This window comes from Taudactylus pleione, unplaced genomic scaffold, assembly GCF_031769625.1.
Source record: "Taudactylus pleione unplaced genomic scaffold, aTauple2 ptg000225l, whole genome shotgun sequence".
Taxonomy (NCBI): Eukaryota; Metazoa; Chordata; class Amphibia; order Anura; family Myobatrachidae; genus Taudactylus; species Taudactylus pleione.
The window spans coordinates 1,111,455-1,124,284 of NW_028284627.1; the positions used below are offsets into that span (position 1 = coordinate 1,111,455).

The 12,830-nt window shown below is 42.7% G+C and overlaps 1 protein-coding gene across 2 annotated transcripts in view; it reads left to right on the plus strand.

Moving 5' to 3' along the window:
- The window catches only part of ANO2 (anoctamin 2), a 391,756-nt gene that overhangs the window by 212,174 nt on the left and 166,752 nt on the right, over positions 1–12,830 (plus strand). For both annotated transcript variants that reach the window (XM_088478973.1, XM_088478974.1), the window contains 3 exons: positions 1,016–1,127; positions 4,458–4,515; positions 5,955–6,055. In XM_088478973.1, coding sequence (XP_088335099.1) covers positions 1,016–1,127; positions 4,458–4,515; positions 5,955–6,055 — 271 coding nt within the window. The remainder of the gene's footprint in view (positions 1–1,015; positions 1,128–4,457; positions 4,516–5,954; positions 6,056–12,830) is intronic.

Genomic DNA, 12,830 nt, shown 5'->3' on the forward strand with positions numbered 1-12,830 from the left:
CTAACTGTAACCGTCCCTCCTGGTGTCTAACCCTAACTGTCAGAGTAATTGCCTAACCCTAACAGTCCCTCCTCGTTCCTCACTTCCCAAGTGAGTCATTAGCATAGTATCACTATTACGATCCGTGAGAGATCACAGTGCGATGGCATTTGCGTGCATATCTGAATCACCCATTGTGAATACCATTTGATTACTAGCACACACTAGAGAGTTACAGTACGTGTTTTAAATATTTGGGAACAATTCTCTCAGAACTACAGAGAACCCTATTATTTTATGCACATTTTCAGTCTTGATGCACTTTATTTATTTTTAATACTTCACGTTGTCTTGTTTATAATTATTCTATTTGTGGATATTTTTATTGAATTATAATGAAAGTTAAGTTTTAAGAGTAAAATACTTTATTTGGGAGCATTTACAAGGATTATAGGATTATTAGGGGTATATTTGCTAGTGGGAGTTTTTAGAAGTGGAGTTGTTGCCCATAGCAACTAATCAGATTCTACTTAACATTTAACAAGCACAGACTAGAATATAATAGCTAGAATCTGATTGGTTGCTATGGGCAACATCTCCACTTCTAAAAACTCTCACTTTAGTCAATTTACTCCTTAGTGTCTTCTGTACTGTATTGTGCAGCATATTACTCTCCCTTTTCCTCTAATTAAGATCTTCTGTAGCATAATGATTATTTATGCATTAGATGGGCAGGTCAGAACCTAAACAGTTATTATTGTAATAAAATATGTGTTCATCCCGTATCAATCTGTCAGAATAGTGACTCATGGTGGATCCGTTTTGGGTGGGGTGCGGTCCCTCGTGGATATAGTGGAAAGTTTGACCTTCAAAAGTTTTTTCAAACTTAATTTAGCTTGTTGTGTAGGAGTAACCTTCATTTCAGATAATATTGGTGAGGTGACCTATTTTTAAGAAGACTTAACTTGGGTGTTTTGCAATACTTTGCTATATTTTTCGCTAACAAAGGATTAATGTTACATTTGACTTTTATCAGAGGTGCCTAAAACTGAAAAGACCTTTGAAGAGCGCTTGATCCTCAAGGCATTCCTCCTGAAGTTTGTGAACTCATACGCCTCAATATTCTACGTGGCCTTTTTTAAAGGACGGTAAGTTACACCTTGAAGTACGACAAGAGTAAGATGATACCGCAGAAGTTGTTTCGTCGGGGTTAAGTGATGTCAGATGGCCGTACAGAACTGCTCAAGGGGACAAGAAGCTCCTTTAATCACCTATGGAGGAACAAGGGAGTTAAGGTATTATCCACCTTTCTAGCATGCAGAGGTTTTGAGATTTGGGACATGGGCAGTTGAGCTCTGTGGCAATATTAGTAAAGAAATTAGCTAGAAAGGCCTATGATGGGTGGGGATGGGGATGGGGAATACCTATGGGATCTTAATAGAATACCTATGGGATCTTTGATAGATATAATAAACAGATTATACTAATTTAATTTAAATGATGTACTTTCCTAGTCCAAGATTTTAGTGCGTCCCCTGTAAATCTTTTCGTTTTCATCTGTTGGAGCGTTTTTCCTTTTGATGTTTTACTGAATAATGCAAAAAATTCTAATAATACAGCAAGTGTGAATTGCTTTCTGATGCCAATAGGACAAACCAGAGACATTCCCAACTATGAGCATATGATTTTGGTATGTAGTCACTAACCCGTTGGTCGGGATGCCGGCGCTCAGAATACCGGCGCTGGAATCCCGACGGTGGTCGGAATACCGGCTCCAGAATCCAATTATGTATTAGGGTTAAGGGAACAGTTAGGTTAGGATTGGGGTTAGGGGTTAGGCATTACAGAAAAAGTTAAGGTTAGGCTTGCGAGAGGGTTAGGGTTAGGCTGCGGGGAGGGTTACGGTTAGGCTGCGGGAGAAGAGGGTTAGGGTTAGGCTGCGGGAAGAGAGGGTTAGGGTTAGGCTGCGGGGGAGGTTAATGTTAGGTTGTGGGAGGAGAGGGTTAGGGTTAGGCTGCGGGAAGAGAGGGTTAGGGTTAGGCTGCGGGGGAGGTTAGGGTTAGGCTGCGGGGGAGGTTAGGGTTAGGCTGCGGGAGGAGAGGGTTAGGATTAGGCTGCAGGAAAGGTGGGTTAGGGGAATGGTTAGGGGTTAAGGTTAGGCTACTTACCTACAGTTATCTAGATTCTGACTGTTGGGATGCCGCTGTCAGTATACTGATCGCCGCACCGTAACCCAACCCCCTGATTTCTCATAACTTGGATTTGAACTTCTCAGATATTCTTTTATAAATCTCCCTTCATCTGTTGGAGCTTTTTTCCTTTTGATGTTTTGCTGAATAATGCTAAAAATTCTGTTAAATACTAATACAATTCATAATAATACAGCAAGTGTGAATTGCTTTCTGATGCCAATAGGACAAACCAGAGACATTCCCAACTATGAGCATATGATTTTGGTATGTAGTCACTAACCCGTTGGTCGGGATGCTGGCGCTCAGAATACTGGCGCCGGAATCCCGACGGCGGTCGGAATATCGGCTCCAGAATCCAATTAAGTATTAGGGTTAAGGGAAGGGTTAGGTTAGGATTGGGATTAGGGGTTAGGCATTAGGGAGATGGTTAAGGTTAGGCTTGTGGGAGGGTTAGGGTTAGGCTGCGAGGGGGTTAGGCTGCGGGAGTAGAGGGTTAGGGTTAGGCTGCGAGGGGGTTAGGCTGCGGAAGTAGAGGGTTAGGGTTAGGCTGCGGGAAGAGAGGGTTACGGCTAGGCTGCGGGGGAGGTTAGGGTTAGGCTGCGGGAGGAGAGGGTTAGGGTTAGGCTGTGGGAAGAGAGGGTTAGAATTAGGCTGCGGGGGAGGTTAGGGTTAGGCTGCAGGGAAGGTTAGGGTTAGGCTGTGGGAGGAGAGGGTTAGGGTTAGGCTGCGGGAGGAGAGGGTTAGGGTTAGGCTGCGGGGGAGGTTAGGGTTAGGCTGTGGGAGGAGAGGGTTAGGGTTAGGCTGCGGGGGAGGTTAGGGTTAGGCTGCGGGGGAGGTTAGGGTTAGGCTTCGGGAGGAGAGGGTTAGGGTTAGGCTGCGGGGGAGGTTAGGGTTAGGCTGCGGGAGGAGAGGGTTAGGCTGCGGGAAGAGAGGGTTCGGGTTTGGCTGCAGGAAAGGTGGGTTAGGGGAATGGTTAGGGGTTAAGGTTAGGCTACTTACCTTCAGGTATCTGGATTCTGACTGTCAGTTTACTGATCGCCGGCATTCCGAATGCACCGTACCCAAACCACTGATTTCTCATAACTTGGATTTTAACTTCTCCGATATTCTTTTATAAATCTATCTAGCCCAGGGGAATTGAACATAGTTATATGTTATCCGTGTGTGCTGGCCATGACTAGATTCTATGGGTTGTTTATTGCTACCCATTTGTATCTTTTAGGTCCTTTCCTGACTTGAATTGCAGCTAATGACACACTAGCCCATCCCTAGTGATGTAACACGTACACTTTGTCACTAGGCTATGTCCATAGATCATTAATAGAATATGGGTGAGTCAGAGGAGGACACAGGGAAACCATCAGGCACAAGTGTCCGATGGTTTCCCTCTGGGCATGTGCCGCGATTGTTACTTCAAAGAGATGCAGATCAAAACTGCATGGAGATCCATGCAATTTCAATGGGCATTTCTGGGTGGGTAACTGGTGGGTGGCTACATATCATGGGTGCATCGTGGACATGTCTGTGTCAGCAACTGTTGCACTGACAGTCGGACAATCTGCGCCTGCCGTAGGCAGGTGCGGGGGGTGATTCAGTTGTGGACGCAGTTGCAGTAGCGGCTAATGCTGTGGCCAATGGACGTCCTATTGAGACACCAACTGGCTGCGGTGCAATTCCGCCAAAGTGCGTACAAGATGCTCTATTGGCTCACCATTAGCTAGACCATCGGACCAACTCCCTAGTTACACCCAGAAACAACCATTGAAATTGCATGGGTGAAAATGGAAACCATCAGACACTTGCACCTGATAGTTTCCCTGCGTCCACCCATGAATCACCCCTCTGCCGATGGACCCGTTAATGGTGCGTCTTCGTATGCACATTGGCGGAATCGCAACACAGCCGGTGGTTGTCTCAATAGGTCACCCATCGGGTACGGCATTACTATAAGACACAGCCGCTTCTGCAGCTGCATCCACCTCTGAATCACCCCCCAATATGAAAAGAATATAACACGTCAATAGATTGACAGGAGTGCTTTGGAAAGAGATATAGAGAAAAGAAGTCAAACAATAGACCCAAACAGAATGGTGAGTTCTGCAAGCCGACCCAGCAGAATCATCATGATTCTCTACATAAAATAAAATATTTTTGTACTACTAAAAAAAATATGTAAAAAAAAAATAATATATCTCTAAGACATATACAATGGACGAAAAGTGTATATACAATTAGACTCCCCTGAACTTTATGGTAAATGTCTTTTTCTGCTTGTTTCACATCTAGATTTGTTGGAAGACCTGGCAGCTATGCATATATTTTCAATGATTACAGAGTTGAAGAAGTAAGTGAAATAGTTATATTTAGTTATTTCAATCAGAATATTAAGAAAATTATTTGAGGATTTTCTTTTTTTGCTTTTTTTAATTTTACATTTTCTAATGTGCACGTTTGCACCAGATGTGAAACTAATCGGGTCCTGGGTTCACATCAACACGGGAGAAAAAGAGGGCACTTTCTCACTGTCTGATCCTCTTTGTCTCCTGTAATTGGTGAAGTTGCAGATTTCTCCATTAAAGCTGGCCATACACCAGACCAACTTTTATCCAACCATCCAACTAATTGGTCAGTTGGAATGAAAATCTGGTAATGTATGGGAGCTAGTGACAATCAGCAATTTGTTCCCAAACCCCCCAAAATGGACAAAACTCTATTAAACAGATTTAACCAACATGTCTGAACAACCATTTTAGTCCGTTTTCTGGTCTTTGGGAGCAAATTGCTGATTATCATTTGCTCCCATACATTACCGGATTTTTATTCCAACCAACTAGTTGGATTGTTGGATAACAGCTGGTCTAGTGTATGGCCAGTTTAAGAGGCATCCCGGTTTTTGCTGTCTGATATAGCTACTTACTGTATTGCTTTTTGTGATATTCATATTGCCATTGCTACAATTATACAATAATTGTATAGTAATTCGATTAATTCACTTAAGGTTTAGCCATGGAACCATAAAGCTGACATCAGTGACAGCTATTTTAACATTAATCTCACAATCCAGAGGGAATGAGATGTAAAATATAAAATTATACATTTTAATGCCAGTTGGGCCATTTTGTGCATAAATATAATGTCAGCTTGTATTTGGCTGATACATTCAACATCTGATTGGGATCTATTAGATAATGGTCTAAATGGATGGTTTATCTGTCCAGTTGGATGAGAACCAGATGTGACCAGAGCTTGATTAAGACCCCTTAGCAAGATACTGTCTCCTGCCTCATCTCCCTCTCTTTTTGTCAAAAGTAAACACAAGCAAGCTACAGCAGGTTTTAAATTCCAAATCTCAGGTGCCACCAGCAGGTCATGTTTTTGGGATTTCATTAATCATGGCTTAAGTTTGAGAACCACAGGGTGTTCTGGGTTCCAGCTGAGTTATAGGTGGTAGCCTAGGACCGGCCCAGCGGGAACTGGCACGGCGTTCCGGCGGCCCAATCTGCCCCTGGCCTAGGTTGCATAATGATGCAGGCAGTAATAGTTCTGGTGCACTAATGCTGCCCCAATGAATCCTATTGATTAGCTTGAGCAACAAACAATAGAGTCTGACCAGAAGTGACAGAGATTTGGACACTTGGCAGTCAGGCAGTGGCTAGTAAGGGGGAAAATAAAAATTTGAGCCATATGTTGTCAATTGACAGTGTGTCTAGCTCTCCAGTCTGACCCTGCTTTATGGTGACACGTGTAATGGCAGCCACTTACGTGTACTGTTTCTGTCTGCAGTGTGCGCCAGGTGGATGTTTGATGGAGTTATGTATCCAGCTTAGCATCATTATGCTGGGGAAGCAGCTGATACAGAACAACTTGTTTGAGATTGCAATTCCGTGAGTACCTCAATGTACTATTCTTGCTTGTAATTTACACTGTAAATGCTTCTACACAACTGAGCAAACATCCCATGCCAGACAGATCCAAAATTCATATGCCATGCATTTCTTTAGCCACGATCGTAGAATGGACAGAAAACATGTATTTTTTCATATAAAAATTATATTAGCGAGATCTCATGAAGAAGACCACAATGAATTAAGCACCTTTCACAAGGTTTTGAAGGCGCACTGGGCAATCACCCTCACAGGGAGAATTGTGCCTGGCACCTTTAGGAAATTGATCAGCACAAGAATCTCAGGTAAAAGTACAGGTGCAACGTTACCTCTGGCTGTTATAGTTGCAGTATATCTGGAACCGATTGCACACTACACTCCTAGGAACATATCTCAATATTGTTTGAATGGTACAATGATAATGATAAATTGCATCAGCAAATTCTTAGAAGAAAATAATTAAAGTGACATGTCTATAAAGGTATATATAGGGTTCATTTATCATTAGAAGATAATGAAACCAGCGCCGTAACAGGGCTACTGAACACCCCACGTAATGGTGTTGTGCGTATGACGTCATAATGTCTAGCACAGGGGACGGGGTCGGCTGCATTGGGGAAGTGCAGCGCTAAACAGAGAATCCTGAGCATGATCTGATTGGCTGCACAGACTGCTGGGTGCCCGTCTGGAGCCTCTAAAGGACACTTTGGCAGCACTGCAGTAGGCATCTTGGCTGCAGGATGCCGTTCCAGACACCCCGATAGCCAGAAACAAGGGCGTGGGGCAGCAACAGTGCCGACCACAGAGCCCTGCACTCTTTTCGGCGGCACCCTTTGCACGCCCCAGTTACGGCTCTGAATTAACCTGCCAGTATGTTTTTGGAGTGTGGGAGGAATCTGGAATGTAGCACCTGGAGGAATCTTATGCAAACACGAGGAGAGCATAGAAACTAAACACAGATGATACCTTGGCCAAAAATTGTACCTATCACCTCCAGGCTGTGAGGCAGTAATGTGCTAACCACTACACCAACATGTTCTTCTGAGATAGATAAATAGATTGATAGATAGATAGAATTTCAGGAAGAGATATAATTGTGTCTACATGGATAATATGTGGACGTGATGAATTGTGAACAAACCATCACTGGTGGTCTAGTGGTGACCTTCTCCTGGTGTCAGCAACTGCTCCAGCATCTTCTGCCTGGTAGCATCGGTCAAGTGCGGAGCAGTTTTGGCGGCGGTATCTCAGCAGTTGCAGTACAGTGAGTTTTATACCCCCATCCCTAATCCTAATCCTCTTCCTAGAGCCTAACCCTAACTCCCCTCCCCCCCCCCACAGAGCCTAACCCTAACCATCGGCATCCTCAGAATTTTGACATGTCACATGGCTGCCATCTATAGGCCCAGTGGAATAGTGCACCTCAGTTTTACCCAAGAAGCTACTTACTAATTAACGGGAAAAAAAACACTAAACGTTTGAGAACAACTCCTAATCCCTACCTGTAAATAATCATTACCGACTGGAAATGCAAATCCAAGCATGGGGCTTTCCATACAACAATGATCTATATAGAGGAGCAAGATAAGGATAATGGGATGAAGTATACGGCAATTCCTTCAAGTTCTTCTTTTTCAGACTTAATTCATGTGGTTTAGGCATCATATCTTAGAAGTGACTATTACTAGTAGAGTTTATTTATGTATAATTTTGAAGTTTCACTTTATGCTATGTTTATATATTCTTGGATTAATATACTTATAACAACATGTTGAAGATGCTTTAACAGCACAAGGATTAGAGATGAAGAAGAGGAGATTTAGCAATGAAACAAGCCACAAAAGGAATGCATTTATATAATTATGACTAGCAGATGAAATATGCAAACATGTAAGATGTGTTTTATATTATAACATAACATTTCTTCTGGTGTTTTACAATACTTCGCGACCTGAGCTATGCTTGAGATGATAACAGGGACAGTTTTATGGGCAGTACAGCGCAGGCCACGCAGCAGGTGGTAAAGGTCACTTTGCAGAGTATGCACACAGTCACTCGTCTTCCCGTCTTCTCCTTCATCTTTGGTTTGTTTACTAGATTTTATATAGTTGCCAGACATCAAGTATACAGATCAAATCTCTGGACGTTCTATTAGTAGCTGACATCATCGGACAGTAATTGTGCTACTTTATGTGATGTCAGTGTCCGAATGCAGCATCCTGACTCTCACATTCCATTGTGGTTACAGGAATACACTTATATTGTTATAGATCCACGCGGCTACTGAACACAAATAACTCATCTTACACACAGAGAGAGGTTTCTGCAAATGGCACATGGAAGAAACTGCTGAACCTACATGAAAGTTTTAGGGAGAAGTGCTCAGAGGCTTTTGTATTAGCAGGGCCAGGCTGAGGGCCACATGTGCCTGGGACTGAAACTGATCAAGGGCCTATTGTGAGAAGCGGAAGAGGTATGGCCAGTGCTATATGGGTGTGGCCAGTGCTGTGTGGGTGTGACCATTGCTGTGTGGGTGTGGCCAGTGCTGTGTGGGCGTGTACACCCCCAACACTATCATCCCCAATATCTCCATAAATACGTAAAAATAGAAAAATTGGATAATTTGGCGAGGAAAAGAGAAATACTATATTAATACCTATGATTTATGGGTAACGTGTGGCCAGCTGGGCGGCTGGTCATCATCATGCTGTCATGATGATGGGTCTAGTTTTATGTGGAGGCCTGGGGCTTTAGTCCCATTCGTCCCACTGTTAATATGGCCTTGAACCTTAAAAGAACAAACTATCTTTTGTTCCAAATATTAATAGGAGACTTTATTCTTTGGAATGGACTAGATAGAGCAAAATAAGGATGCAGACAGTCATAATGTTGACAGTTATGTTATTGACATTGTGGAAATGTAGACATTGAACATGTCCAAATCTGTAGAATGTCGTCATGTGAAATGTCGATTTGTGAAATATTGACATTCTGCACAGACCAGAGGGTTAGGGTTTGGCTGCGGGTGGAAGGGATAGGGTTAGGCTGGGGGAAAGGAGGGTTAGGCTGTGGGTGGAAGGGTTAGGGCTAGGCTTGGGGAAAGGAGGATTAGGCTGGAGGTGGAAGGGTTAGGTTTAGGCTGGAGGTGGAAGGGTTAGGGTTAGGCTGGGGGAAAGGAGGGTTAGGCTGTGGGTGGAAGGGTTAGGCTGGGGGAAAGGAGGGTTAGGCTGTGGGTGGAAGGGTTAGGCTGCAGATGGAAGGGTTAGGGTTAGGCTGGGGAAAAGGAGGGTTAGGCTGCAGGTGGAAGGGTTAGGGTTAGGCTGGGGGAAAGGAGGGTTAGGGTTAGGCTTCAGGTGGAAGGGTTATGGTGCGGGAAAGGAGGGTTAGGGTTATGCTGAGGGTGGAAGGGTTAGGCTGGAGGAAAGGAGGGTTAGGGTTAAGCTGTGGGTGGAGGGGTTAGGCTGGGGGAAAGGAGGGTTAGGGTTAGGCTCAGGGTGGAAGGGTTAGGCTGGAGGAAAGGAGGGTTAGGGTTAAGCTGTGGGTGGAGGGGTTAGGATGGTTGAAAGGAGGGTTAGGCTGCGGGTGGAGGGTTTAGACTGGGGATAAGAAGGGTTAGGGTTAGGCTGCGGGAAAGGAGGTTAGGGTTAGGCACTTGTAGGAGTGGGAGGGAAAAGGGGTTAGTGAACTTTACCCCTGGAAGTGCTGCAGGATCAGCCAGAAGTCACCGTCAGTTGACTACCAGACCTGGAAGACATCACTGGAGCTGCCAGACTGCTAAACCATGTAAGTTGCCACATTTTGTTGACATTCTATTCCTGTTGACATTTCATCAGTGTGAACATTATGAACGTCAGCGTGGTTCATGTCAACATGCCAAGCATGTCAACATTACAACCAGTTCGACATGGTGAATGTTGAAAAATATACCAAACCCGCAAAATAAAAGTCAGGTTCATAAAACTTGTAAAACCAAGAGCTGGCTGCACTGAAATATCCATGCTGCTCTTAGCATTCTAATGCTCTGATAGGCTGCAGCTTTTTCTAGCTATGACCACTTTATTTCCCTGCTTGTACATCTGACAAGTGTTGAAGAATGAATACTGTACAATAGGTGCCCTGACCCCAATAAACACATGCAACAATATTGTAGGCCTAGTCTATATGGATAATTTTGACCTACAGTAAATTGCATGAGAATACAAAACTGCATGTGACCAGTCTAATATAAATGTAACAAATAGCTCCTATGGGACTGGCTACACATATTTTGTAACTGGCATAGTCAAAGGAGAACGTGACATGTAGGTGGACCTATAGTCAGTTAGTAGTGGCTTTTTCTCAGCCAGATTGCCTGTAACACAACCACAAACATGTGGACGGCAGCACAGCAAGGCTCTGGAGTTTGGCTGTGTGAATGGAACACTCATGTAGCTGTCCCGCTCAGCATTCTAACCACTCCCCCGCTGTGCAGTCCGATTAGAAATTCTCCTCTGCCTGGTCACTTTGCACTGCTGTCCACTAGGGAACAAGCCTTGACATACCTGAATGCTGAGAGAGTCATTTTGATACTTTGTGAAATACCTTCGGCTTTTCCGTCATACCTCTTAATATTTCAGGTCACACCCTTGATTTTCCAGGATTACGCCATCTGATCTGCGCAGCCAAGCCAATGATCCACCCAACCATTTTAGTGTACCCTGCCACTAGGCCTTTGGCATAGTCCCTCTTGCCAATCTGACATTGTACTACCCCTGCAAAGGGGTAACAATATCCAAAAAGGCATCTATGGAGCCTGGAGGCAATAGGGACCCAGTAAGATTCAGGTCTATTGGGGTTATAAATACATAATCACTTAGTGGACCTGCATCTATTTTCTAGGAAACTGAGTACAGAGCTGTGTGTGGTGGTGAAGTGTTTCCAGTAGCCCCTAGTTCCCCCTGGCTACTGGATAAGTAACAGTGTCAAAGGCTAAACCTAAATTAATGAGTATGTACAATAGCCTATCAATTGCTAAATTCTAGTAACAAAACAGAGAATGCACTCTGGGAGCAGCACCTCCATGGTAGATTTCATACACCATATAACTGTTTAGAATAAGAACCTAAATATAAAAGTCTCCACTTTCTGGGTGCCCTCTGCAAAATTTAAAATATGTGAATTTATTTCTACATAACAATAAACTATCTATGTAACTGTATGTCTCTATCTATCTATCTATCTATCTATCTATCTATCTATCTATCTATCTATCTATCTATCTATCTATCTATCTATCTATCTATCATATGTAAATGACATAATTACGTATCTGTTAAACACAATTTGCATTGAAATAGATGAGCACAGTGGTGTGGATTTACCATTGGCATCCTCTCATTTCTATGGTTATGTTATGTAAATTCTTTCCATAGTTGAGCAATTAAGCTGGGAGGATTTCTTTCTAGAAAGCGATTAGTGAATCAAAGGGGTATTTAGCGGGTAATGAAAACTGGACGTACAGCACTGGGTAATACAAAGCATTCTAAAAATTGTAATCATTGAATTGTAAGCTTTGATAAGTCAAAAGAAAAGCCTCGTGGATTTAAAACTTTTCGACATCAGTCTAAAAGATAGTGATACATCATTTTAACAAGTGTTTGTGTACTTGTCTGTGTGATTGTTACACTACACATTCTTTGGTCCAGTCAATAAACTTTTCTTCCTAGTGCAACTTATTTTAAAAGAACATTAAAATAATTATGCCTAGTTGTCTTATAGAGAATAGACATCTAATAATGTATATGAAGTTTAGGTGTATAAAGATTTCAGGACGACAGCTGATAACACAGAATAAGAGCTTTCAACTAGTCGCATTCTTTTTTACTTGTCCTATTCCACTCCCATTTTAAGAGTATATTATTCTGCAATAAGACTAGCCATACATAAGGGATGCGATAGAAAATGAAATAAATTGTAAAAAAGGTGCATAATGTGCTTTCCCATATCAACTGCTTAAATAGGACCATTGAATTTAAATAAATGGCTGACATCCGATTACTGCTAACTTGGAAGCGTTGAAAATATAATATTGTTCTGCAAAAGATCCCTACTAAATTGGTATGGTCCACTAAATGTACAGTCTCCATCTAATGACACTTATTTAGATGTACAGTATACAGCCTATCGCAACAAAACTTTGTCATAACAATTGACACACTATAATTACTAGATACATTTTGCACTGACCTCTCACACCCTTCCATGGTTTTCAGGACCCCTCCCTGCTGTAGATGGCATTGTGAAATGCTAACACTTGCAGGTCCACAGAGGTACTGTAAACAGGTAACATTTACAAAATAGGCGCATTAGACATTGCAAAGGAAGAGACAGCTATTAAGCTGCACACCTGTAATCTGTGATCGTAACGGTCTCTTTCTGACTTCAATCTACAATTAAACTGAATCTGAGCAGCAGTGCTACAGCAGAAAGTTTGCAGCCAGTTTAGAAATTGTACCTTTTGAGAAATGAAATCAAAGCAAAGGACCTTCTTTATTAAAGTATATTCATTATTCCTACCATAATCTGCAAATATTGCATATTTTAGGAAGGGTCTTTATGGCCAACTCAAGAGATTTGTCTTTCAGTACATCATTTGTGTGTTACTTTATTAGGAATTACAGATCCCTAGACTTGTCCCAAGACAGATGTTAAGAAAGTAAATAAAAATCCAGTAATACCATTTCTGACCTCCAGGTGGCGATGTAAAGCCATTACATTTTATCTCTCCATTTACTGT